The sequence below is a fragment of the Simochromis diagramma genome, unplaced genomic scaffold, assembly GCF_900408965.1.
Source record: "Simochromis diagramma unplaced genomic scaffold, fSimDia1.1 OVJJ01000602.1, whole genome shotgun sequence".
Classification (NCBI taxonomy): domain Eukaryota; kingdom Metazoa; phylum Chordata; class Actinopteri; order Cichliformes; family Cichlidae; genus Simochromis; species Simochromis diagramma.
In genome coordinates this window covers 8,919,090-8,945,999 of record NW_024387040.1, presented here as the reverse complement: position 1 = coordinate 8,945,999, position 26,910 = coordinate 8,919,090, and the positions used below count along the sequence as shown (strand labels likewise).

The 26,910-nt window shown below is 40.5% G+C and overlaps 2 protein-coding genes across 3 annotated transcripts; both read right to left on the bottom strand.

The window, feature by feature from the left end:
* Positions 1-1,440: 1,440 nt before the first annotated feature.
* Positions 1,441-20,311, bottom strand: LOC120741044. 2 transcript variants are annotated; one of them, XM_040043647.1, is made up of 11 exons: positions 19,987-20,310; positions 17,019-17,310; positions 15,771-16,337; positions 12,458-12,676; positions 11,927-12,217; positions 11,476-11,534; positions 11,237-11,343; positions 10,974-11,117; positions 8,141-8,272; positions 4,855-5,124; positions 1,441-4,398 (listed from the first exon to the last, which is right to left on the bottom strand). In XM_040043647.1, the coding sequence occupies exons 2-11, from the start codon at positions 17,168-17,170 to the stop codon at positions 4,189-4,191; spliced, it is 2,151 nt and encodes a 716-aa protein (XP_039899581.1). In that variant the 5' UTR covers positions 17,171-17,310; positions 19,987-20,310; the 3' UTR covers positions 1,441-4,188. The 2 variants fall into 2 exon arrangements, with proteins under 2 accessions (XP_039899581.1, XP_039899582.1); XM_040043648.1 differs by lacking the exon at positions 17,019-17,310 and having other exon boundaries at positions 19,987-20,311.
* A 1,011-nt stretch (positions 20,312-21,322) lies between these two features.
* On the bottom strand, positions 21,323-23,820 carry otulina (OTU deubiquitinase with linear linkage specificity a). Its single transcript, XM_040044497.1, has 3 exons — positions 23,594-23,820; positions 23,332-23,453; positions 21,323-21,887 (listed from the first exon to the last, which is right to left on the bottom strand). The coding sequence occupies exons 1-3, from the start codon at positions 23,705-23,707 to the stop codon at positions 21,485-21,487; spliced, it is 639 nt and encodes a 212-aa protein (XP_039900431.1). The 5' UTR covers positions 23,708-23,820; the 3' UTR covers positions 21,323-21,484.
* Positions 23,821-26,910: the final 3,090 nt, after the last annotated feature.

The following is a 26,910-nucleotide window of genomic DNA, read 5'->3' as shown; positions in this document are numbered from 1 at the left end:
GAAGCTCATTTCTGCCACAGAAAAAATACATTTGAACAATAATTCCCAGGAAAGATTTTGATTCAAATATCTATATTTCGAGATAATTGACCTGAAATTTTAACTTGTCGATGGAAAATGTTTTTATTCAGTAGCAGAATAAAACTTCAGAGCTCAGTTTTCAGTGACCAGAGTAAAGTTTCACTAGATTGCCGTCAGTATTTTCAGAGAACGAAATTTTTCAAACTGAGCTGACGTTTCAGCCTTTTTCCCCACATGAACGCCTGCTAACAAATATGAAAGCAGTTTCACACAACCAGTGAGTGAAAGTTAAACCTACTGTTCTCTCCCACAATAAGCAGGTAACCATTGTTAAATCTGCATTATACTCCGTCAGAGAGCGTGTATGAATGGATCCGAGAAAATGTAATTTATTGGTTACAAGTTCGGTTACGGCAGAATTTTTTTTTAGGCCTGTATTGTTTTATTTTTGGCTTTGAAAACTAAAGGGAACTGAATTTATAGTGGATTTTGGACTCTTTCAGCTTAGATCTTTTTTTTTTTTTATTCATTATATGACATTTGTGTCAGGGGTGAGATTTAATAAGTTTAAAACATCTATTAAAATACAAACACTGTTTTCATAAATCTGTGCAAGTCTCATCGTGCGGGCTCTGTTGACAAATTTGACCAATCTTGCAAAACATTTGTGATTACAAACAAATGTTTTTTGTTCTTTTCAACATCTGAATTTGGTATTAACAAAATAAAAACGCTGGCAAGCGAAGGAAGCGGTGCTCACGAGCACCAGGTTCAGATTTCAGAAGTCAGGCGAGGGGCAACCAATCAGAAGAAAGTGGGCTTTTACTCTTTTCTGCCATAAAGACATCTGACAACCTCCCCCAGTACCCTAGATGGCCAGTGTTGACAACTCAGTATATATCTACAAAGATGTGGCTTTGTAGTTAAGAAGAGTAATTTCCAGGTTTTTCCAAGGGTATACCTAGACCTCTGATGTGTAGCCAGTCATTTTGTTCTGGAAGCAGGTCAGACACCAGTTCAGGAAAGAGAAACAAGGGTGACCAGAAGAAGGTATCCGAGGGTGAAGAGTTAAAATATGCAAGTCTTAAAGAGATGGCCTGTTTCGCACAGAGGATGAGCTGCATAAAGACCCAGTTTAAGATGCTTTTAAACTCATCCTCATCCTGTTTAACACAACTTTATTCTAATTGGCTGCCCCTTGCAAACTTGTGGGTGGAGCTTGTGAGATGACCATATTAGAGATATCCTCTCCCTCACTGACCTCATGCAGAGCCAAGATTAGAAAAAAAACCTCTTAAATGGGATGAAAACGATTACTTGTGCATATGCCGAGCACACTGGCCCTATTTTAAATGAGCATCCACTATTGTAATAGTATACATAAGACAAAGAGGAAAGATCCACTTTAAGAACGTTTTCACACTGTTTTATTTTGTCTACAGACCTCAATCCAGAACTTTACCCCCACCACCCCAAAAAAAATCATTTTATTTAAATGCTGTCCGAAACTTTTGACAGTGCAAGAACATTCCTGCAAATGGCATAACCTTTTCTTTAATCACCTTTACCTGCTCTGGAATTAAGACATAAATGGCCTCTTATCACCAATATCCAACATTCATTCTTACTGTGCATTATTTCTAAGGCAACACGGAGGACCAAGCGAGCCTTTTCTGAGTCCAGCGGCTGGTGGTTGGGTCTGTTGCCAGTGTTAGCAGCAACATTGGCACATTTCTTCCCTTCAGAACAGCTTGGTTAAAAGGCAGCATGTTACACATTGAGTTTAACACACACATACACACAAAGTCAAACACACATGCACACACAGACTGCCACAAATCACACCTCTGACACAGAGGATGCGAGTAATCTTCTGATCGTCATCTGGTGTTGAACCTGATAAATCGCCCAACCCTTCATTGACTAATTCAGCTGCTTCACTTAATGAATTTAGACGGTCACACTTGTTTTAAAAAACAAAACAATAAATTAACACTCAAAGTGCCCAACATCCAGTGTAAATACCATCACCTAAAGTTTTTGGCGCTGTTGGCAGCTTCACTCAAAATTTTACATTTAAAAAAAGAAAAAAAACTGAGAAAATTTGGGCTTTTTTTCCTTCCAAAATGACACCCTGCAAAGGAATCTGCATCTATCTGAGAAAATCACAGGATATCCGATATGTACACATATCCAAATAGAAAACTGTGTATACAGTACAGTGTGTACAAGAACATGTAAACCAAATCTTGTACGTGGTCTTGAATCAGCATTTTGTTGTGTGTTGTTTTTTTTTTTAAAGGAATAGGTCAAGATTTTTGGGACGTGTGCTTATTTGCTGAGTTAGATATGTGAAGCAGGAGGCAGTCAGCTTAGCTTAGCATAAGGACTGTAAGCGGGGGGAGACAGCTAGCTCTTCTCTGCCAAAAACATAAACTGTATACAGAAGATGGACACAGTCGCTGTGACGTTACGTTTGCTTAATGGTCTTAAGCACTTTGGTTTTTGGGGCCAGATGTGTCAACGTGTCAGCTAATGCTCGCAAGGTTATCCAGAAAGCTCCACATACAGACTGTATGGGTGCAGTGCATAGACGGATACGCTCCGTAATCAGTGCAACATTCAGGCAGTAACTCACTACAACTGAAGAAAAAACTTATAGAATAGGCCCTACTACACAGCAGACCATAATATTTGTCAAACAGTACCAGTTGACTAGTTATTTAAATGTTGCCCTCCCCCCGCTAGTCAGCTGCTGAAATAGCTGGTTAAACAAGCAGCTAAAGCCAGGTTTAACCACATTCTGCACCTTTTCATTAACGTGGAATGTGTTTGCAGAATGTCAAATTTTTAACTTGACAAATTTAAAACGTAAGTCCCGGGGGCTGGAATCGGCCTGGCAAAGACTCCAATCTGGCCAACTGGATATCTTTAGACAATGTAAGAAATCGTGGACTTATATTGGACTGTTTTCTGTGTGTTTTACTGCTTTTTCCTACTAATTAAGATCGCCTCCACAGCCACACATACTGCACCATAGTAATTGTGTACTGGATAACCAATTAAATGACAGAAAAGCTGCACCATCTACTAGAGAAGTTTCTCCTTTTTTACAGTGTGTCCACAGCAAAATTGATAAATAAAATAGAGCATTTTATATGAATTAAAAATAAAGTATGCTTCATAATTGCAGGACAGTCTGGGCAATGAGCTACCAGAACTTTTCTGTAATTTGTAACATTTATTTCTTGTAATCAAATCCCAGAATTCTTTTGTCTGCTGCAGCAGCATTTCTTTTGAGACGTAGTGTTGAAATCGCACTTCTTCTTATATTGAGATTAAATGTGTAGTTAAACTTCTTCATGCTGACACAAAGGAGATTTTCATCTGTCCGGCCCACTTAAAATGAGTTTGACATCCCTGATTTAAGGTCTGCTCAATTCTAAAAGTTTTCTGAGTGATTTTTTTGCCTTTTAGAAATGATGACTAGCCAGGAACATCTCTAATAAAAGTCCCAAAACAAAAATCATCAGTCTCTTGTGGAGGTCTGCAGGTTTCAGGTTACCACTCATTCCAAAGGTAAGAACATCCTCCCACCAGCACCTTTCCTTCAGAAGTATCTTAATTTAAGCCAACTAGCGATCACAACAGAAGAGTTTGTCTTGTTTCTCTTTCCTGCTGATATTTAAACAGCTTTTTTTATGATGGAGATTAAAACTGAGACCAGGCTCTTAACGTGCATTCACCTCTACTTCTGGTGGAGTGTGTGCACAGTGATAAAGATCGCTTATAATTTAAAGCAACAGACCTGTGATCCCCTTTTCATCTAACAGTCCAGACAGATGTGACCCATGCTCGGCACAGGTTAATAGATAATAAAGGAAATAGAGAAAGGTTAGCGAGGCGCCTCTGTCCAGGGAAGAAGAAAATCATGTGTCATTGATTTCTGTGTGGATTAAAGTAAAAGCAAACAAACAAAAACAAACAAGTAAAAGTGCTGGTGGTTGTATGTTTGTACCCTTTACTTCCATTCTTTGTACTAAGCTAAGCAAACTTACTGCTGGCTGTCAATTAATAAGCACACTTCCCAAAACTATACCTTTAATTGATAAATCTTGATCAACCTGAGGGGTGTTTGTATGGCAGGAGGTTTTTCTGCAGTGGCAATCAGCTGGAGGGGAGCTCCTTTTGTGTTTCTGCAGCTTCTACAACGGGCACATTGTAGTGGCGATCATCCTCTGTGACGAGGCACACAGATTCCCAGTCGTCCCTATGGTCGTCCGGGTAGTAGGTGACAAACTCCTCTGTGTCTGCCTTGTACAGTCTGTAAACTTGAATGGTACACTGCAGGGCGTAGCCCAGCAGGAACATCTCCACCTGCCCAAGAGAGAAAACGCAAAGGGAGGGGGGAGGGGATAATTGCACAGTTACAGAGGAACTCCAGCAGACTTCTCAAACAGCTCCATGTTTGAACAGCTGCTTCAGCACAAAACATTTACGGGTGGAGTCTCTCTTTAGAAGCAGAGCTTGTAAAATCTGTTATTAAAATAATAAAAATAACAATTAAAACGCTCAGCAGTTGAAAACTACCTCCGCCCCCAGGGCCAATGGTGCATCACTCAAAACAAGCGGGGAAAAAAAAAACAGAGCAAGCGCCGGCATGTTTTACTATTCGGCTCTCACATGACAAAAATGTTAACACACCCACCTCGTGATGTTCAGCCCGAATTGTTGTTTTTGTTACTGAGTGCGACAGATGTTTACTCAGTGGGAAGAAAATTCCCAGCACCCTTTTACCATCAAGTTGTCAAAAACAACAGAGACGCTTCCCACCTGCTCCAGACCTGCGGTCAGGCCCACGTGGCTGAGGTGGTTGGAGAGGAAAGAGCGTGGACAGTCGGAGGAGTCCCGTGCAAACAACAGCCAGCAGAAGAGGGGGACGTCTTCACCGCCCTGCATGCAGCTGTGCAGCTCTGCCGCTCTGCTCAGCATCAGCAGCTTGAGAGCCTCCAGCAGACCGAGCTCCTCTTCTCCACCCTGAAACACTCGCTCACAGAGCTGCTGACGCTCAGCGTCGGTGGCACAGTCCACTGCTGCCTGCCACTGGAGACAAACAAAGTGTATCAGTCACTGAAGAGGTCTAAAACAGCTGGCTATACATGAGAATTTACTGCTTTTTTCAGACATAATTTCAGGTTATGGAACTTAAAGTTCAGATAATGAGGGCAGGTTGTTGGTAGAGATGGCACGATACGATAAGGCTAATTCTATTTGTCCTTGCATTTTTTTTAATAAAACCAGTCAGCAGTGTACAGCTGTAAACAAAGCAAACGAGAATCATGGTGCCAGTATAGTTGGGTGAAACTGTGGAATGAAGGAACAACAGTCAGACAGTATCATACAAATACTTCAGTTGGACTTGCTTGTTGACGTTTTACTGTCCCTTTTCCCCCCACTGGAAATCGCCAAGAAATATGACGTACATCTTTGGTCGGATTGTGTGATTGTGTTTCCAAACCCGACACAACAATAGAGGGTTTATTGCACAAGAATAGTGGGAACGTGTCTAGTGCCCTGAAGCCATCAGGAGACAGCTGTTTGAATGTTTTGTTACAAAGGAGATTACATCACCTGTCAGTAGGCAACAGGTCAAATATCAACAGTCAATCTGACAACCAGCAAGAAGAAAGCATTGAGAGTCAGTGGAACAAAGGCACACTTAGTCACCAAAGTGTAAGCTGACGACAGTCCGGGACCTGGATGTTAAGTGTTAAGGATAAAAAAGCTTGATGACCTTTATGACAATGCATTACTTTACACTCAACATTTTTCCACTTCATATAATTACTGTTACTATTTAACACTTGCTGTCTGCACCTGCCAAGGAGAACGGTTCTTAATGCAAATGTTCAGCATGTTAGTAAAGATCTCTGGGTAACACAGACACACCCGATGAGCCTGTCACTTGTAGTTGGACTTCAAACAATCTGATCTTTGATTTTTCTCCAAATTGCACTAGGAACCCCTTTTCCCCTGCAGTTTCACATTTATTAAAATGTGTGTATGTCCTTCAAGTTTCTGTATCAGGGTGGCTGTGGCTCAGAAGGTTGAGTAAGTCACGTACAGACCAGAAAAATTTGGGGCATTTTCACCTTTATTAGATAGTGGAGCAGCGAACACACTGCTGCACTCTGGTCATGTGGCAGATGATCACTTGCTCATCCATTAAGCTAAACTGGCACCAGAATGTCAATATTTTATAAAATAAAATAAAAAATAAAAATAATGATAATAAAAAAACTCTGGGGAAACAATGAAGAAGAGGACTCATTTCGAGCAGATAACATAAGCTAAGCAAACTTCAACTCAACCAAAAAGCAATCCAACACTGGACAGCTAAAGTTTAATTAAGTTAAACTCAAATACTACATATTAATTCAGAGCACGCCAACGGCTCAGTAACATGGGTAAAAAGCATCCTCCTTGCCTCTGATTGGTGAGTGTATTGAATTTTTTTCACATTCTGTAGCTGACTGCAACTTGTGGTGACTAAATGGTTGCTCAGAGCTTGAGGGTGTTGCACACTCACGAGCATCTTTGATCACAAGCTGATTGCACCTAAAGGGAATGCAACCTTTGTGCAAACAGTCACAGTCTGACTTGGACTGACTGCAGTCGCTCTCAGAGAGATTTTTGCAAGTTTGCAAATAACTGCTTTCTAATTCATAAATGCAGGCAGATTGCCAGCATGTAGCCACCATCAGTCTGAATGAGTCTTTGTCAATGAGCAAATTGACTACTGTGTTGCACGCACTCGGTCACTTGACAGATCTTGGCTGAAAACATTTATTTGTTTGCATAATGACACATTCATTTGTTTACGACGGACCGCTGAAGGTAGAAAAAAAAAAAAATACAGGGCAGGTGTATTTAAATACAGCCCGTCTCTTTGTGCAAAGAGACGGGTTCAAGCAAACCCGTCTCTTTGCACAACAGGTTTGCTTTGCCAACATTAGATGACCCAAGTAAATTTTACTTTTATAGTGGCACCAAATAACTACTCATAATTTTACCTCAGAATCAGCACATTATCATAAGCATCCAGACTTTGAAGAAACCATGTTAGGAAATGGGTCTATCCAGAAGACAACACACCGATTTAGATGAGGTGATGTCATTTGTGCATAAAGAACTACAGCACAATGGACAGAGTCAAGGATAACGCTGGACACCTTTGAGCTATTCAAATGGGATATGTGGTGCAGCGGGTCAATCCAACAGATTATTAAGCAATAAAGGGCCAAATGCTATTTGGCACATGGATTCTTGCGCTAAATTGAAACCTTATGGTATAGAGATTAATGGAAGCACTGATGGTTTCAATAATTTTTTGTATGGATGGAAGCATCAACAACAAATTACGACCCCAAGGTTGTTGTTGCGGGGAGATTTTTTTTTTTTTGTAAATACACCACTTTATAGTTTTCAAAGGTGTGAAAATGACGCTTGTAGTTACTGATCTGTTCTTGACGTTGGTCCCCAGGCTGATCTGGTCAAAAAGGATCTTTTGTTGGTTATTTCCTTTATGATGATACACACTACAGAATCAGATATCACCATTTTTATCTATTGCAAAGCTGCTGTATTGAGTGTCTTTCCCCTATACACTTAAATGTACATGACACAAACTGCGCAGACTACGAGACAGACCACAGATTATACTGTCAGATACACAGCTACAGCTACATCTCGTAACACAACAGAGGTATGTAAACACCAGAATTCCTCATCCTACCAGGCAGCGACTGAATATAAATTCAACACCAAGCCTCAGACTGGTAAAGTGCTTTTATCAGTTCAGTTCCTGCTATTCCTCTAAATCCCCTCAGAGCATTACCAGGCTGCTTTAATGACACACAGGAAAAAAGAAGCCACACATCCTTTAGAAAACTACCTCCCTTTAACATATGGTAGCAATCAGCCAACCCTTCATGGGTGAATATCAATACCCTCGAGTGTCCACAAATGGCATAAAAATAGCGCTGTGGTTTACGCTTGTTGTGTTTTTGAAATACTTTCGTGCTGTGTGAGAGTTTCTGTGAAGGTCTGCAGCCAGTACCGTGTTACGGAGAAGCTCCATGTAGCCTTTAAGCTGCTGGACGGCATCTCCTGTCCCATCTCTCTGCAGGCACTCTCCAGGAAATGTCCACTGACTTATCAGCCCATCCTGAGCCTCCAGTTGTTTTGGCAGCTGTAAACACAAAGAATTACGTTATGTAACATTAACAACAGTGTTTACAAGAACCAAACCACTGACGGGGCAATGATCACTTCTGCAGTAAATTTTTGGTTCTTTTCTACCAACAGCTGTATATAATTAACCATTCGATATTAGCAACGTGACTTCTCAGACCAAGGAGTTAGTGACTATGTTGTCAGCATAAAACACATTTTTTGTTTATAAAATGGACACAAGTCGCAGGAAAATTGAAAACTGTTAACTAAGATAATACATTCTTAAAGTTACGCTGTGTAAAATTTTCACTGTTGGATTAGGTATAATGCAGATTGCAGTCAACCGAGGTTTGTTTTCTTATTCCTCCCAATTCAAATCAATTCAATTTTATTTATGTAGCGCCAAATCACATCAACAGTCGCCTCAAGGTGCATTATTACTGTATATTACTGCTCTTATTGTATATATTGTATATCTTATTCATCTGTTCCTCTGTCTCTCCTGCTACTTTGAGCATGTACATGACAAAAGAATTTCCCTCGGGATAAATAAAGTTATTCTTATTAATCTTATTCTTATATTGTAAGGTGCACCCTACAATCATATAACGCCCTATGAGCAAGCACTTTGGCGACAGTGGGAAGGAAAAACTCCCTTTTAACAGGAAGAAACCTCTGGCAGAACCAGGCTCAGGGTGGGGCGGCCATTTGCCGCGACCGCTTGGGGAGAGAGAAGGCAGACAGAATAACTACAGTGCATACTCCTAGCTACGGTGGCTGCTGTAGGACAAATACGTTTTAGTTAGCAAGACAGATAAAAAAAAAAAATTACATAGACTGTACCCGGTAACGGGCACGGCCAGCCAGCCTGTTTCTACTAGTAAGTGAGTAAACTTTATTTATACGGCACCTTTCACAGGTCAAAAACCACAAAGTCCTTTGTAATAAAAACAGGCAAAAACAACAACAACAACAAAAAAACAAAACACTGGATGCAGAGCCACCTTGGAGGTTTTCCCCATCTGTAGAAGGCCCTTCTCTGAATATAAAACAGGTATGATGCTTCATGTCTTGAGTCTGAAGATCCAGGAACAAATATTAATGTCCTTTCAGGGCACACTAAGGCCTGAGACGTCTCTACTTCTCTGCTTTTGACACAATACTTATGTGGCCGGTCTCTAGCCCCAAATGTAAAACACCGTGGGTAAGAAGGAAGATGTCATAAGGGAAAAGCCCACTTTTATGTATTTTTTATTGATTAATTATATGTTTATGAGAACGCATCAAGTTGTTGGAAGGTGTATTTACACACAGTTCTAGTACAGTACAGTATCCTTTTTTTCTTTTAAATAACATACCTTTAACTATATGTGTGCCAGTCAAGCTTGCAGGAGTAGTCACACCCCAAAAACCCATTCTGCTGCTGCATTTTACATAATCACAATCTCAGTATTGTGCATAAGGAAACCTAGTTTTGGTCTATAGCCAATTTCCCCTTAACTTTTATGAGGGGCAAATTTGATAAGTAATTAATCTAAACTTCATCAGCAGTTAAAGTTATGTATTATTAGGACTGGCTGCTTTGAGGTACAGTCTGGAGGACTTAAGATATTTATCTAGCAAATACCATGCCATGACTAAGAACTCTGTTGCTATTCTTTGTGAGTGAAATTGTGCGGTTTATTACAAGTCTTTAGCACTAATTAGCAGGTAAGTGACATGGCAGGCAAACTACATACGCTTACCTGCCAATTCATGAGGTACAGCTGCTTGTTAAGAAAAATATCTCATCAGCCAATCACATGAAAGCAACTCAATGCACTTAAACATGATCAAGACGACAAAATAGGCATCAGAATGGGGAAGATTTAACAAACTTTGAAGGTGGCATAGTTTCTGGTAAAATGGTAAATGGCCTGTATTTGTATAGCGCTTTACTAGTCCCTAAGGACCCCAAAGTGCTTTACACATCCAGTCATTCACCCATTCACACACACACATTCACACACTGGCGATGGCGAACTCCCAACTCTTGAGCCACGATCGCCCACAGGCTGGTGTAAGTATTTCAGAAACTGATGATCTGTTGGGATTTTCCCACAGAACCATCTCTTGGATTAACAGACACTGATCGCTGGGTGAAAAATGCTTTGTTGATGTCAGAGGAGAATGGCCAGACTCCTCCGAACAGTAACTTTAATAACCACTCGTTACAAGCATGAGATGTGAAAGTGCATCTCTGAACGCACAACATGTTGAATCTCAAAGCAGCCAATTATCACCGTAATCAGCACTAACATAGTACCCCAGTCACATGGGATCCCCTGGTAAATCCTTGTGACTTCCAGGAACTGCTAAATGACTGAAATTCAGATTGTCATTTAGTTTTTATTGGGGAATAGCAATTTTTCCTTAGCAACCAATGGTTGTCATGGAGTCGCCAACCTGCGCCTGTGTGACTGATATGGTACTTTTCTAGTTCCTCTTTTCCACTGCTGCTGTGCCCAGTGTAAAGTCAGTTCTGCTTTGTTGCCTTTGGAGAACGGCCTCTCACACAAACAGGTCTGAACAGTTGCACAGAGCATGGCGGGTGGACAAAATGTGGAAGCTGCAATTTCTTACAGCAATCACTGACAGCAGTGGTTTCAACTCTTGGCCATGCTGGGGCTGGTTTCAGCGTGAGCTCTGAACGATAAGATGCAGAAGTGAACATTTACCATGATGACGTCCTCATTCTGCAGCCACGCAGGCAGCTGGGTGCTGTGGGACAACACTTGGAACAGCGTGGCTCTGAGGGCACAGTAGTTGTCCCCCCTGACTCTTCGTACGCTGGCAAAGCTCTGGGACATCTCCTTATAACCCTGCACCAACACACGGGGACATTAGAGGAAACATCCTAGCCATTAATGTAAAAATAAATAAATAAATAAGAACTGGCTTTAGCCTGAAATGATTCTTCTGAGAAACTTCAGGCACCAACCTTTTTAATGAGAGCGCTTTTAGGAGTATTTCCCTTCCACTCCCTCTCACTGTACAACAGAATATTCACCACCGGTGACAAACTGCATCTGTCCTCCACCTTTAAAACTGAGCGAGGGATAGCAGAGAAAGGTGAGACGATGGGCAGAACAAAAAGACTATTGTCCAGATTTCAAATGACAGACAAAAGCTGCACTTGTTGAAAATCACTGGTGCAATAGAAGCGGAGGATGTACTGACGTTTTGTCTCCAGCTGTGACACAGACAGCTCCTCTTCGCCTCTGTACAAATCTTCTTCACTATCATAAAACAGAAACACTTATTTTTATTTTTATTCAAACAACAAGTTATTTTTGTGTATCCAAAGCCTGGTCCTGGGTCTCCATATCGAGCAATTTTAAGTCAATGCCAACTGGAACAGGGACAACTTAATCTCACTAAAAATACTCACACTTCAAATGTGTAAGTCCAGATTTCATTTTTCTGTGACATTTGCAAAAAAATAAAAAATAAAATAAACATAAACTTGACTATAAATACCAAACACATAATTTGTGTGTATTTTGCTACATTTTTGTCTCATAATCCCATCTGTTTCTTGGGTAAAAGTGGTTTTACCTCCTTTATTCTTTCAACAGATGCTGTGATTCAATTCAGGACTATAAAGTGAACAGAGGTGATCTTTACAGACCTGTCTTCCTTCTCCGTGGCCTCAGCCACAACATTCTTGGTAGCGCTCTCTGCCAGCTGCTCCTTTTTTCCTGTAACCTCCTCGCCTTCAGCATCTTTCACAGGTTCAGTCTCAGCCTCAGTTGGCCTCTCCTCTTTTATCTCTTCATCGTTCCGCTTGACCTTGGGGAGATCTTCATCGTTATCCTGCACTAACATTGGTTCCTGCTTGGTTTTCTCCACAGACATGACCTCCTCTGACATTGTAGGTGTATGCTCCGCATCTGACCTTTTATCTTCATCTAACGGCAAGCTGAAAAGAAAATGCATGTTTTGTGTATAAAGCCAAGTTTACCATTCATGTCTTAAACTCAAACTTGCAAATGTGCAACTTAAGTCGTATTTAGAAATGTAAAGCACACATTTAGCTGTAGGAAAACTGCAGGTATGAGGAGGGCTGACTGTCATAGAAGATGCAATGGTAAGAGTTCGCCCCCTAGTGGCCACAGTGCCACTCTGCCGCCACAAGTCCAGAGTTCACGTAAACAAATACCTTGTTTGTTTTGTTATTGCAAACTCTGAACCCACTGGCCTCTCTCTGGCGTCTGCTGGAGCTGTGGTTTCTGGCTCCTTCACTGAGCTGGCAGAGTCCTGTCCCTCACCGCTGTGGTCGAGTTCCGTGGGCTCCAATCCAGAAGACAACTGGGAGACATCATGGCTTTTTGGGTCTTCAAGACTGGGCTCTCTGCTGTTTGAATCATCTGTCCCGGCACTGAGCAGACAGCAATAAGAAAGGTAAAAAAAATAAATGGACTATTGCTTGCACAAATGTAAAAGCAAGTGATTACACAACAGTCGTACATGTGTAATAATGTTCAGTAATAAAGCTATCCATAGAAGCCCCTATCACCTCATGTCATACTTGAAAAACCAAAAGTAGTAAGTCAAGGCCTATAGAGCGTTAACAGCATGGTCATAAAACGGCCCTGATCAGTGATTCTGCAACAGTTTGATGGTCTAATGCAACCACAGATCTAAAAAGAAAAAAACGGAGGTTAATGATTAAAGGGATGGTGAACTTAGGACAAGAAGCAAACAAAGAAAGAAAAGAGACACGGGATGCATGCCATGTCACATTTTAAACAGCTGTACTCCTCATTATGGTTCAACCTTTTTATCTGTGTTGGGAATAAATTGCATACTGGAAAGTGACTTATGGAGGGGACACACAATATAGGTGATGTATATACACAGGCGGGGTGTTTTTTTTGGGTTTTCATGCTTAGATATAATGTTAAAAAACAAAAAGATAACTTTTGGAAATACTTATAGATTAGATGCTGCATTGTTAAAGATAATTTCATACATACAAAAATGTATGGATCTACTCAGTATCAAACACAAGGCATCCGCATTTCACAAATTATTTAATAGCATACAAACAGATGTCTGTAAAGCTCTCAGGATTATCTGGCAGAGGGACCTTGGCTGTCCAAATAATGATGATGGATGGTTAAAGATACTGTCACATAATAGGAAACATTAAAGAGTCATTATAAGATAGTACAGTTTTTTTTACTCCATCTAGCCTTTGTAGAACGGGTCTACTTACCAATTATTTATGTTGGAAATGTCAAGCAGAACCAGGAACCTTTATACATGCGATCTGGGACTGTAAATACGTTTCCCCATTTTGGAAAATAGAATTATAACACATAAGAATGTGCATGGTGATACCCATGTCACCAAGACTATGCCTATTGGGGGAATCCGACAATAATACCTAATATTAAAACACCAAAATACAGTGATACAGGTGGGAGTGGTCACAGATTATACAGATCATGTAATACCACTTCTGCTCCGGACATTAAAAACTGGTTGGAATTCATGCTGGAGAAAGTGTCATATGAACACCTGCTGGCCAAGCTAAATAACAATACAGAGAACTTCAAGAAATCCTGGGACTGCTCTTGCACCACCGGGACGATCAGATTCATGAATGGTATGGTAAGCGCCGACTTGGCTGCTTTACGTTTAAGATTTGTTATTCCTTTGTTTGTTATAAAACAAATAAAAACTTAAACGACAAAAAAGAAAGAAAAGAATTTAGCAGCTGTCCAAACCAGACACAGATGTGATTAGAAAATGTTACAATCCTCTAGAAACAATAAGACAGTCTTCTGTCTTTAAACCATTTTTAAGGAGGCCAAGCTGTTTCATCTGGATTATTATAATTGAGTAAACCAACAAAGTAAGACTGCAGCAAGCAGCATTGGGAGTCACAGAGTAACTCACAATACTATCACAGTACTTTGATCCCCAGTGATTCTACAATACTTTATATATTGCAAGACATATGTGTAACAATACATCGGAAGAAAAAAATACCAGCGGTTGTCTGTGCTACCCTCAGCCTCCTAGTAAATGCACCTATGGTATAAATTTGAAAAATCTGAAAAGTTGATCTCTGACTCCGATGTCCGGGATTCACACTCGTCTGAGATTTAAGTAGCATCTGTGGTATCAGTTTTGAAATACTATGTTGCCTCGTTCTCCAGTTATTGCATTCATAAACTTTCGTGTCCACACTTCACAGCTACCCGCCTGCCTGGCAGGGTGATCTCAATACCCCATCAGCTTTTCAGAGCTGAGAGGAGTAACCATCTGTTTATTCACTGTAATATATGTAATGATAATATTCACTCTAAACAGTGTGTTAATTCAAGTAAAGAGCTTTGCACTTTGTCTGCCTTCTTCTTCACTACAACTCCTAATCACTTGGAGGCTGTGTTCAGGTGGTAGTACAGTACTACTAATTGGGAGGTTTGTGGACTGCATGCTAAAGTATCCTTGGGCAAAACACTCAACCACACGTTGATCCTGATACATCTTCTGGAGTGTGAATGTGCATGAATGGGTTATGAGACATGTTGTATAAACTGCTTTCTTAGTGCTCAAGTAGAAAAGGGCTATATAAAAACCAGTCACTTAGTTTACCCTCAATCGTTACCTCCAAAGGAGCAGTTCAGTTTGTCTTTCTGTTGCAGGATTACTCAAAAAGAAAATATAAACAGAGGTGTTTTTTTGCCCCCCAACTTGGAAGCGATTAACTTTTGGAACTGATCCCAATCTCGATCCAGGGATTTCACCACTGCTAGGTGGGACAAAATTGGACATTTGACATCACAATTCATATCTAACTAAAAATTTAAAAAAAGAATAAACAAACTAATCTGCTTGGTATGAGTGGAATTTACAGCATTGGCAGAGCTATATCATCTTGAACCCAGAGTCATAAAGCAGATCCTCCGGTAAGTCAAGTTGTTGACAGACGTTTAGAGCAGCTTCCTGTTTTAGCAAAACGAACTACATTTGGCAGCAATGTATCAACACCTGTATGGCAAAGGGAAGTGATACAATACACATATCAATGTGTCCAACCACTAAAAGCAAAATAAATGTTTGGTGTTGCCGAAACTTGATTAAAGTTTCGTCAAATGCGACACGTGTAGAAGAACGTGTCGCATTTGTGTCACAATATTTTAATTTTAGACACTGGAGCTGTTAGAAGGAGTCTTACAGTATTTGACATTATACAGGTGCTAAGGTATTGTGGTACTTTTAAGTAAGGCGTTATATTTTTAATGCAGGAAATGTCATGGTAAAACGAGCACACCAACATGCGCACACAACAAAGAAAGAAGCGCTTTAAGAAGTTCATATTTTCTTCTAAAAGAAATACAGACAACATATGACATTGAACTGCACTGGAACTTTCTATCCAGCTCTTCAGAATAAATATTAAAATCATTATAAAAGGGAAGCTAAATTCTAAGCTTACAGGTTAATTTCATGTAACTCACCATGTCAGAGGCTCAGGTTCAGGCTCCTGCTTTCCCACAGACACAGACGACAGCTGGGCTGCCGGGGCAGCTGCAGCCAACAGCATGTTTGACACTGATGACACTTTGTGATTTTCAGAAAACTCCCCTGATGGTTTAGCTGCAGCTTCAACAGTCACTTTTTCTTCTTCGTCATGATGAGTTGTGCTCGCTGCAGTTTGCTCTACTGTTGTGTTTGCCTCAGTATGCGGAGTTTTTTCAAAGCAGACCACCTCAGGTGTCAGAGAGGTGCCATCTGGGATTTTGTCCTGCGTGGGGGGGTTTTCTTCTATCTCTGGTGCTTTTAAAACCTCAGAATCCGCCTTGGCGTGCTCATCCTGGACAGACCCCAAAGCGCACTGCATTGGAAGTTGACGACTGTGAGCAGGAGATTCCTCTGTATCTTGTACTCCGGTGGCGTTTTCTTCAGACATGTTGCAGGGCGGAGGCATCTCTATTTGAATGACTTCCTGCTTCAAGGGTCCATTTTCCTGAGTGTTATTAGGCTCCTGCTCTCCGGTCTCAGGACTCATCTTCCGCTCCTCATCCCTAAGTGACAACACAGTATTCATTAGCAATGCCACAGAGCCTCGGCTACACCCTTTTCATGCCCAGAAAAACAATGTTTTGTGACCAAAGATAAGACGCTGTTGAAATGTTTCAGGATTCCTTCAACCCTGTAGGTGGAGAGGAAGCAGATAACCTTTGTTCAAAACATTATCTCTTTGATTACCAGTTAGTTCATGAAATGACAAATGTTTTGACTTCCACAAACACTTTAAGACCTTTGGAAGTCCCCCTCACCCTGTTTCTGATCTCAGTACTCTGTTTTGTGCTGTCATTGGGTCACATGGTGCATCCTACACAACCCACAGGGGAAAATCTAATCATCATTTTGTTTTCACCCATTTTCCAGCATTTAATGGTGCTTTTGTGACCACAGATGCAGGTACTGTCTGCGTGTTTTAGATGCTTAAATTCAATATTACCGCAAACTCCAAAGCTTTCTTCAAGCGTTTAAAAGTCTCAGCTGAAAGTGTTCTGAGTCAGCTCTAAAATTGTTTGTGGTCTGCTGCTTATGGAGGAACCTGAGAAACGAAACACTGCTGGGAAATCCTGTGAAAGTGTGTCTGTTGTACCAGATTAGGTCACCAAGTCTTATTAGCACCCAGCACCCTTCACACACTCAGACTTTGAGTTTCCCTGTCTGTGTTTTCCCAGTCATCTCACCTCATGCAATCATCTCCTTCAGGACCGCAATTGCCAGCCACAGCTTTACAGCCTGTGAACTGGGTGGCCTTCGAGTCACTGGTCAGCAAACCGCTTCTTTCCTCCAAACTGCCGCAGGGACTTTCATGGCGACAACAGCACCAGTTCCCCATCTGCTCGCTCCCTCAGCCTGGGAGGTCGGACAGGCTGTAGGCTGAAGAGGCCTCTGGTCCAAAGCAACCACAAGCGACCTGGCGAGTCGCCGAAGCCTGAAGATTTCAGGACTCCATGATGACGACGGAGGGATAAGCTGCTGCTAACGCAAGGGAGAAACCATGTTTATGTCCTATAAAAAGTGTGTTGACAGCTAAAAGCACAGAATGAGTGATCAACACACTGACTGTGATCGAACACGTTACAGTTTGTTATGTAACAAGTTCCCGCTACTGTAATTACACAATTTGTTGTATTTAATAAAATACAATATTTTGGTACATGCAGATTTGTCCATTATGAACGATAAAGCTTTTATGTTCAACGGGGATTCATTTTCTCAAACACGATAAATATTTTGTTTTTCAAACATCCAGGAAACACAACAACACACAGATTTCTGTTAAATAAGGCAACAAAGACTTATCGTATTTACTGTAGGTGGACCTGAAAGGTCACATCCAACATGGAAAAACCCTGAGATATAACCAAACATGATTACCCCACAGTATTCATGTTTACATGCATAAACTATATGGAAAAGCTCAAGACTCCTTAAATGTTGCCCAATGAGGCAAAAAAGACAGCACCCAGCCAGACTGTGATAAAAATAAATAAATGAACAACAACTCTTATTTCTTTAAGTGAGGTTTAATTTACTTTTGTTTATAAAATCACCAAAGATATTAGGAAAATGAATAAGCCAGTCTTTCCTAAGGTAACAGACTATTTGCTAATTATATCTGAACCAATGAGTGTGCTCCTAAAGGCCCCCACTGAGCCAAGAAAAAGACCCAGAATTATCCCCTGACTGATGAATTTGTTGACAGATATTATTAGGTCAATCGCGGCTATATTGTTACGTCGCATAAAGAAGTTAAAATACATTCATCATGAGCACAAATGTCATGATGATTTTTGGCTTTTAATGATCTTTATGACTTAAAAAAATACAAACAAGAATTGGATGTACAAGTTTGAATTTATTTGGGATTTTCTTTCTTTTTTTTTTCTTTTAAATTGGCAAGGCCAAAGCCCATTAACTTCTGGTTAATGATCATGACTGACTACAATCGGTAGTTTCTCTTTGTCATCATAAAGAGGATTTGTTTGACAGCACTCATTGAGCTGACCTATACGCTGAACAACAGGAAAGTCCAAGGAACTGAAGGTCTCTTGAAGCCATTTCTAAACAACCGCAGATTCCAAGATCATCACTTCAACCAGTTGTACATAAGTACCAGTTATTCAGATATGTCACCATTTTGCCAAGATCTGGAAGACGACCCAAACAGACTCCCTCGGATGAGGGGGAATTGATTTGGATGTTCAGGAACCACGAAGGCTCAAGCCTGTCATGAACTGGAAATTGCTGAAATACCAGCATCATTCTCCACCGTGAAGAGTTTTAAATCGCCATGGACTAAGATGTTGCCGTCCAAGAAAGAAGCTCCTGCTCCAAAATTGACACCTTCAAGCTTGAATGAAATTTGCAACTGCCCACGTAGACAAGCCAAAAGCCTTCTGGATACATGTTTGATGGCCAGGCGAGATAGGGATTGAGTATTTCTCCACAATGACAAGAGGTATGTGTGGAGGAGTAAAAGTGAAGCTTCCAGCTGTCAAGCATGGCAGTGATAGTATCACGCTCTGGGCTGTTTTCGTGTCAGTGGTAAATTGCACAAACTGAATGGAATTATGAAGTAGGACGACTACCTCCAAATTCTTCAACTCTACCTCAGATCAAAAACTAGACGGTTGAAACTTGGACACAAGTCGGATGCTCCAGCAGGACAATGATCCCAAACATACATTTAGATAGGAAAAAGCAGGCTAACATTAAACTTCCTGAACGGGCTTCCCAAATCCCTCATCTCCATCCTATTTGTGTACTACAACAGGTCTATGCCAGGAAACCAACAAATTTAAAAGAACTCTACAAATTCTGGCAAGAGCAGCGTTCACAAATCAAGCCAGAATTAAGTCAAACGATTGTTCATGGCCACCAAAAAGATCTGCTTAAGGTGCCACTTGTTAAGGGACAGTTTACCAAATATTAATGGGGGTCAATGCATATATTTGAGGCTGAATGTATACTTTTGAGCACCCGATTCTTGGGTTTTTGGGGTTTTTTTTGCACAATCAGTCCACCTTGGAAAAAGAAATCATTAAAAGCCCAGACTTAACGTGACATTTATGCACATGATGAGTGCATGCAAACCTCTGACCATAACTCCGTGTTGTCCCGTATGTGTAAACACTTTCTTTTCTTGCAGAAATAGATGTTTGTTATCATTTAGAAGTGATGTGATCCAACGGTGTGCCCCTAAGACCAATGTCCACAGCTGGGGTGCACAGTCATGGCATGTCTTCAAGCTAATCAATAACATATAACATAAAAGAATCACACACCTATTGATATGGGATTCTCTATACTCACTAGAGATTTAATATCATTCAGTATATAATTCAGTCCGACTGAAAATCATTCGGACTACAGACTGAATACATTACAGTATGGAAACGTGTGATCCTCATACAAAAACACCTTTTGGCAGCCTGTGATGAAGCACAGTAAAACAATGCAGTGGCAGTATGGCTAAAAACTCCTGTCGCGAGGGCATTTCCCTCTTCTTCTTTTTTTTTTTAAACCACACGACTTTATTAAATGAACACAGCTACACCTGTCAAACACGGCAAAGTAACATTAATAATAACGGCTGCACACTTCTTAGCTGGTACAAATAAAAGACAAGGTCAGGTCGTGAAAACACACCTTGTTTTGGCTGTGCTGAAGTCAAACTCCTGGAGCTTTCAGTCTCGTTCCTGTTTCACTTTTGGTGAGCTGACGAGCTAGCCAGCTAGCTGCGGTAAACTTAAAATACAAGCATGCGTTCCCGGAGAGTAACTGGCGCTCACTGAAAACGCTGCTGCCGCGGTGGGTAGCTCTTCCTACGACTGCGCCGTTATCGCTTAATGCGGCACATTTCATAGGAAAGCGGGTTTTCGGAGCGTTTGACGCGGACCATCTGTTGGTACGAACCACCTTAGCTTAGCAGGAGCAGCGGGTCACGGCTTGGTCCGAGCGCATGACGTCATGCTCGTGTGCGCCGAGAGTTCTTTTTTGATGCATTCAGGTGAAAGTAGGAATTTCGGAACACTTGTGCAAATCGGTTTTTTAGTCTTCACTCATCAAAACGTTTGACAGAAAATTAACGTTTTAAGTCTTTCAAGCAGAAAGGCCAAACATTTACCGTTCATCGTGTTTAAATGTGAGTACGTGCTGCTTTTATTTTTTCATATCAAAGTCGATTTGATAAGGTTATGCTTTCGAACTACAGAGGCAGATGCAATTAAAGGCATCGCCGACAGCTCTCAGGACCAGTGTTGCTATGGTTTATATCTTATTAGTTTTTATGTTTATTTCCTATTGGCTTTTTGTTTTTAATTGATTTAAATTTCACTTCAGTCTTTAATTGTTTGAAAACGTTTTATAAGACAAAAACCTTTTTTTAACTCATACATACAGACACACACACACACACACACACACATATATATATATATATATATATATATATATATATATATACACACATATATATATATATATATATATATATATATATATATATATATATATATATATATATATATATATGTAGACCTCCAACAAAAATGGAAGTCAATACTGATGGCTCTATCGCTGTCATTTCATTTGCTAAGACATTTGAGGATACTGAAAGTTAACTGAATTATTTCCTAAAAACTGAGTTCTATAGACCAGCGGTCCCCAACCCCCGGGCCTCGGACCGGTACCGGGCCACGAGAGTTAAGGCTCAGGTGTGAAATGCATGGTTTTTATCGGTTTTCAGCATTATTTTGTCATCGTTTTTATCGTTAACTCGGTTTTCCTGGGTCTTTTCACGTGTGTTATGAATAAATCTTCATTTTTTCGGTACCGGTACTAGTTTTATTTTGTTGTATTTATCCGCAACACCTTAAAGGCCGGTCCGTGAAAATATTGTCGGGCATAAACCGGTCCGTGGTGCAAAAAAGGTTGGGGACTACTGCTATAGACTATTCTCATTTTAGAGGCAACGATCCAAACATGCAGCAGGAAATTTCAGTTTATTTCCAAACACTTTAAAATACAAAAATCCATAAGTATATAAAACATTATATACATCTTCGTGTTTTTTTTGTGAGAAAGATCTTCACACCAAGCCTATTTAGCGTCACAGTTTCAGTCATCACTCGAACCCTTTCAGTCACTACAGCTTCCTCAGTTCCTCTATGTGGCCGATGAGCTCCTGTGGCATTCCCAGTTCTGACACCACGTCAACGCAGCACTGCAGGAGGAGGTGCAGCTCCTCAGTGGACCCCGAGCAGATCCTTTGTGGCCTGTGAGGAAAGTCCAAGTCCATTGTCTCTCCCTTCCTACAGCAGTCCGACTCTTCACAGCGCTGCTCGCAGCAGCCCCGGTCTGCCCGTTCCACCTCCAGGTCCTCCATGCTCTCGGAGACGTCGCTCACACTGGGCGGAGGATTCTCCAGAGCGTTCTTGATACCGTTCGCTATTCTGTCTTCATGCTGCGTGACCCTGTGCAGAAGGTCAGTCACAGAGGATGGGACGGGCTTTTCCGGATGCTGGATCTGGCACCAGCACCATATAGCGCTGCGAGACACAAAGAAACAACAGAGTCACATTCAATGGCACACAAAGGACACTTCAATGACAGTCGGTACAAAAGAGACTCGGGATGTTTCTGTGCAAGAATGAGGCTGAAACCTCTGAGAGGATTTCCATGTGGCATGAACGAGGACTTCTCAATTACAGAGATTTCACTGTGGATGCTGTCTGTTATATTTGATTGTTTATCCTTAATATATCCTTCATTGAGCAATTATTACAATCTCGTGATTTTTTAGAAACTGAGGGGGAAAAACATAAATAACACTTTGTAAAAATTTCTCATTGGACAGTTTCTACTGGCAGGGACAATGACTGACTCTAAACTACATGATTATAGGCAGAGTCCATTCCTGTTGGTGCCTTATTGGCTACTTTATACACATCCTATTTGAGTCAAGCCCACCTTTTATCAAGTGTTCAGGCTGCTGCTGGTGTAACAGCGTGGGTCATTTTCTTGGCACACTTTGGGCCTCTTAATACCAGCAACATTTAAATTGTTGTGTTTACCCAGCAGGATAACACACCATGCCACAAAGCTCAAATCACCTCAACTCTTTTTTTCTTGAATGTAACAGTGAGTTTAGGGTGAAAATTCCCTCCACAGAATTCATGAATTGAGTCCCTGTTCTTTTGATATTTTCGTGAGATCGTCAAGCCAGCCTCTGCCCATTTTTGTCATTTTCATTTAATGTTTATTTGTGCAATACTGGTGGATGGACTGATAGATGAGGTCAGGCAGGAGTCTCTGTATTGAGAGGAGGGAGATGGTGGAAGTGAACCTGGAGGTATGGTCTCTATCGTTTGATCAGGTGTGTAAACCACCCAATTATTAAAAAATAAATAAATAAAAATCCTTTTTAATTGTGTGTGGACAGCTACTGATACTGATACTTGACTTCAGGAGGTCACCAGTAAGTGGTGTGACAGTGACATATGATCACAACTTCAAGCCACTGTGTATGGGGCAATACAGTTAATCAAACTTTTAACCAAAGTATAATTCGTTTCCACGAATTATAAAATAAGGCAACAGATTTAAAAAAATAAAAAAAAAATTTAAAGTCTGCAGACTCCAGGGTAGACCCAGAATACATTGGGCTGGACAGATTACATCCCCCAGGAGGATCTGGGAATTGTGGCTGGGGACTAGGAGCTCTGGGATACCCTGCTTAGCCTACCTACCTACTCTCATTGCAACTCAACTTCGGATAAGAAGAAGACAATGGCTGGATGAGATACATGTGCAATCAAGGAGCCCAAACCATGTATATCATGAAGTTTTAAATAGACATGTGTATAACCCCTTTAAAATGATGTCACTTTAATATGTGACATCTTATTAGATGTTATCATGTTATTGTAAGGAAAACAATATCACGTGACAAGTCACGTGCGGGGCAGATGTATGACGTTATTGATGGTTTACCTGACGATTCCTCTGAGTCGTCCCACAGCCACAGTCTGAGCTGCTCCCTCCTTGAAGCCCAGGCTGAATCCCACCTGAAGCGAGGCATCCTCACCGGTATCAACTCCGTCCACATACCCGTCCTGAGAGAAAACATGAGCGAGTTAAACACAGAAGGACAGCACACCACATCACATCACAAACACACACACAGGACGTTTAGCACGCAGAGCCGGTGTGAGTTAACATTTCAGGATCCGTTTTTGATGTGAGCTAACTTTACCCTCAGTCGCTTCTTCATGTTGGAGGTCCACTCCTTACTCTGTAAACTAAGCTCGTCCGCACTCTCGTCGAAGACATCGTCTCCGCTCACAGGCAGAGCTTTAACCCAGGACATGACGATTTAAAAGTAAAAACACCGTTTTAAACGCACTAGCATCTAAGCTATCTCCTGCTTCTTCTTCTACGGCAAGCGCGCTTTATCCTCGATGGAAAATTGTATGTGCGTGCGCGCCACCCTCTGGCCTGGAGTATGCATTAGTTAGCCGTTAGTCATTCAATTCAACGGCAGTGCTACCGATACCAATGCCGATACTTTTAATCTATAAAGGCGGCTTATGTAGGGGAGAGCAGTGTGTCATGATTTATGATGAGATAATCATCATCATTTTAATGACTGCTAAATCATTGTGATTTTTACTTTCTACAGTACTTACTTAACATAGCAAAACACACTTGTCAGATTTTTGTGTATTTTGAAGCTGGGTTATTTGGAGACCTGGAATGTAAATGTACCCATCCCTGAAGCACCTTGGTTCAGCTTGTATAGATTATCTACTATAGTCACATGAAAATCAACATAGAAAGGTTCAGACAACTTTCATAGTGTGTGTTTGAGGTATATGTATATTTTTCCAAAAGAAATAATTTAACATAATTCAATGAGCTAAATAGTAAGCTTACAGGATAGAAACAAAATATCAATCCTTTCACACTAATCTAATACCAATACCAGTGTTGGTATCAATGCTATCGATATCTGGATTAATCCGCCCGCCTCTTCTGGGAGTGCCAAACTAATTTTAGTTCATGGGCCAATGTGTGTCCAAATTCAGGAGCTGCGGGAGGAAATTAAAAAACAAAACAAAACAAAAAACACCACAATAACCTGTAAGAAAACAATAAAAAAAGAAGTCTTTGTATATGTATTAATAGGAAAAAGTTTATTTGTCCATCTTGCAATAAAATGTCATGTCAGAAAGTGACACAGGTGATTGTGACATAAAGTAAAAAGTTAAAGTATATTGATCAAACTGGGCTTGATCTTAAAATTAAGAACTAAAAGTTAAAAAAACAACAACAACAACAACAACAAAACACACAAAATTCCAAGATAATGAAAACTAATAATAAATAAATGTAAACAAAAAACAAAGAAAGGAAGAGTACAGCTTCCACACCTTGGATAGGTCACCAGTCTATCCCAAGCCAAGTTACAGATAAGATGAATTATTCTGATCTCACATTCACGCTCTGCATAGTTACATCTTTGCTTTACTTGAAGGAAACAATTTGTGCAAAGGAACATTCTGAGCTTCTGCTTCACTGGCAGCCTGTCTGTGATGGTTTGTATGCATACACCTGAACCAAAAGTCAATTCAGGAAGGTCTTATTTTAAGGGAGGAATTTCCCTTTAAAGAACACTCTTCTTCGGTGGTATTGATGTGTAAAATGACATCCTAGGGTGCGCACTGCCACCTAGTTATTTTACCCAGCAGGCACTGACAGTTTGAGCCTGCAGAGGGCGCTGAAGACCTACTTTAAAACTGAGTGTGGTCCACACGCTACATCAACACCATCATCATCACCATCATCACTGTGGTTCAGCTCAGAAGGTTTCCTGCAGTCTGTTTGCTTTATTCTCATCTTCTAATTCTTTTTATATTTTATCTCTGTGTTTTTTTTTTTAAATCATCATAATTACACAGAGGATGCTTCATCTGTCAGTACTGCTTATTTTGTTTTATTACTTAATAACTGCAACATACTTATACATACTTGAGTATGTAAACCATCATCACGTTTGATTGCAAGGTTTTTAAGATAAAATGGAAGGATTAAAAATATGGGTTTGGGCGTTTCTTTAGTGTTTGTAATTATGCACTGTCGAGAGGATTATTTGGAGAGGCAGTGATTAGCGAAAATTCTTACAGCATCCCAATTAAATCAAATAATAAGTCAAAACATGGTTTGGGTGTGGCATATGCTTATATGTGGCATATAGCAAGATCATATAAAAACCAGAACAACACAAAGAAGGAAAAATAAACAATAATGTAATTTTCCATGTAGCTCTTTAGGACATGTTGTAAAGGATTTTTTATTAGTGCTGTGCATTACTGCAAATTTTGGTATCGATCTGATACCGAGCACTATTGCCAATACCAGTACCAATATTGACACTTTTGACTTAGGAAACCAGCTTATGTAGGTGAGAGCAGTGTGTTATGATTTATCAGATGAATCATCATTCATTTGCAAATTGTGAACACATTTGATTGACCACTAATTCCCTGTGATTTAAAATTTTCACAATAATTATTTAACACAAACACACCTTTCAGCCATCCATGCTTTTTAAAACTGTGAATGTAAATGTGCTACATACTATAAATAAAGTAGACCTGACATTCAACACAAAACGGTTCAGACATTTTTCATAGTGTCTGTTTAAGGTTTATTTTTATTAAAAAAGATCTTCAAGGATAGAAACAAAGTATCGATCTTATCATGTTAGTATCGAAGTAATACCAATATCAGCACTGGTATCGATACTATCATTATTTGTATTGATCTGCCCACCTCTTATTCTTTTTTTTTTTCATTTAAAAAACAGCTGATTAGCAAAATGTGGAACAATATAAATGCAAAATAAATGAATCTTGTGTATTTCACAATAAAACATAATTTCAGTGCGAGAAACTGCTCAGACGCTGCTGCTTGAATCACAGTCTGGTGCATCTTTACAGCTTCCTGTTTAAGTTTTCAAAGAAAGAAATGTCATCCGTCATGACAAACACATTATTCACTCATCCATAATGCATCTCACCTCCCTTTTTCCCACTGTTGAGAAGAGAGAGTGGGAGAAATGGGGAAAAAATAAAACAAGCCCCTTGTTTTATTTTCAGATTTTCTCATTCTTCATGCCACGCTTTATGGAAAACACAGGAGAGAGTGGACAGCGGGTAAATGCATTTCACCTTGGTGGAGTGCATTTGCAGCCGTGGACAACAATGGCCTTGAGAATACTCTGAGGCCACGGTGGAGTTGTCTCTGTTCTGGAAATGGAGTCGGCCCGGAGGCCTCATTCGCGGCAGCCACACCTTCAGTCCCCCTCGCTCAAAGAGTCAAAACAACCAGCCGGGGCAATCACCTGACACATTTCCATCCAATTTCCACTGCAGAATGTGTTCATTTTCAGGCTAATGGCATGTCATTTTGCAGGAGCCTTTGGTCAAGAATTAATCCTGGAATCAAAACAGATTTTCCGGGGAGCAATCTTCCATCAAGTATTGATTTTTTTACACTCACAGAGCCTGT